Source organism: Nothoprocta perdicaria, unplaced genomic scaffold (assembly GCF_003342845.1).
Source record: "Nothoprocta perdicaria isolate Ctin4 unplaced genomic scaffold, notPer1 scaffold_117, whole genome shotgun sequence".
NCBI classification, from domain to species: Eukaryota; Metazoa; Chordata; class Aves; order Tinamiformes; family Tinamidae; genus Nothoprocta; species Nothoprocta perdicaria.
In genome coordinates this window covers 1,087,224-1,088,759 of record NW_020454283.1, presented here as the reverse complement: position 1 = coordinate 1,088,759, position 1,536 = coordinate 1,087,224, and the positions used below count along the sequence as shown (strand labels likewise).

Below are 1,536 nucleotides of genomic sequence, written 5' to 3'. Positions count from 1 at the left end.
AGCTCACAGCACTTGCAGCATTGCAGATGCTCGAGCTCGCAGCACTTGCAGCACTGCAGATACTCGAGCTTGCAGCATTGCACACACGTGCAGCACGTGCAGCCCCGCGGATGCTCGCCCCGTTTGCAGCGCCGCAGCCACCCGCTCTCGTTGCAGACTGCCGGGAGGAGCAGTACCCCTGCACCAGGCTCTACTCGGTCCACAAGCCCTGCAAGCAGTGCCTCAACGAGATCTGCTTTTACAGGTAGAGCGCCCCAAGGGCGCCCGAGCCCCGGCAAGCTCCCGCGGCCGCCGGGGCGGGGGGTTCCCTTGCAATCGGCCCCTTTCCCTCCACAGCCTCCGCCGGGTTTACGTCATCAACAAGGAGATCTGCGTCCGCACCGTGTGCGCCCACGAGGAGCTGCTGCGAGGTGAGCTTGCGTTTTGGGGGYGAAAYRCAGYTTTTCTGGCACTCCGAAACATAAARCACCCTTGGCCGGGGTGAAGAGCGGTGCGGGCTTTGCCGCAGCACCGGCCATCCCAGGTTGGAGTCATTGCTCCGGAGTGAAGCCAGGAGGATGGGAATGAGGAGGGGAATGGGGATGCGAATGGGGATGCAGGTGGGGATGCGGGTGCAGATGGGTCCTCCCGTGGGGATGCAGTTGGGRATGCGGATGGGAATGTGGACAGGGATGTGGGGGGGATGCGGATGTGGGTGCAGATAGGTCTTCCCATTGCGGGTGCAAATGGGGATGGGGATGGGGTTGTGGTTGGGGATGCGGGTGGTGAGGTGGATGCGGGTGGGGATGGGGATATGGGTGGGAATGCGGCTGTGGATGGGGATGCGGGTGCGGATGGGTGCTCCCATGGGGATGCAGATGCAGATGGATCCTCCCATGCGGATGCGGGTGCAGATGGGGATGCGGTTGGGGATGCGGGTGGGGATACGGATGGGGATACGGATGGGTCCTCCCATGGGGATGCGGGTGCAGATGGAGATGGGGATGCGGGTGGGGATGCGGGTGCGGATGCGGGTGCGGATGGGTCCTACCATGCGGATGCGGGTGCAGATGTGGATGCGGGTGGGGATGTGGGTGCGGATGGGTCCTCCCACGCGGATGCGGGTGCAGATGTGGATGCGGGTGGGTATGTGGGTGCGGATGGGTGCTCCCATGGGGATGCAGATGCACATGGGTCCTCCCATGCGGATGCAGGTGCAGATGGGGATGTGGCTGGGGATGTGGGTGGGGATGAGGATGCGGATGGGGATGCAGGTGGGGATGCGGGTGCGGATGGGTCCTCCCATGCGGATGCGGGTGCAGATGTGGATGCAGGTGGGGATGCGGGTGCGGATGGGTCCTCCCACGCGGATGCGGGTGCAGACGGGTCCCGCCGCGGCACCCGGGCCCTTTTAACCGTCCCCTGGCAGCCGACCTCTGCCGCGACAAGTTCTCCAAGTGCGGCGTGATGGCCACGAGCGGCCTCTGCCAGACGGTCGTCGCCTCCTGCGCCCGGAGCTGCGGCGGCTGCTGAACCCCCCGCCAGCCCCAGGCCCCC

The 1,536-nt window shown here is 65.6% G+C and overlaps 1 protein-coding gene across 1 annotated transcript in view; it reads left to right on the top strand.

The window, feature by feature from the left end:
- MFAP2 (microfibril associated protein 2) overlaps window positions 1-1,536 on the top strand; it is a 3,987-nt gene extending 2,451 nt beyond the window's left edge. The window contains exons 6-8 of the mRNA XM_026053566.1: window positions 157-244; window positions 337-410; window positions 1,409-1,536. Coding sequence (XP_025909351.1) covers window positions 157-244; window positions 337-410; window positions 1,409-1,512 — 266 coding nt within the window. The 3' untranslated portion in view covers window positions 1,513-1,536. The remainder of the gene's footprint in view (window positions 1-156; window positions 245-336; window positions 411-1,408) is intronic.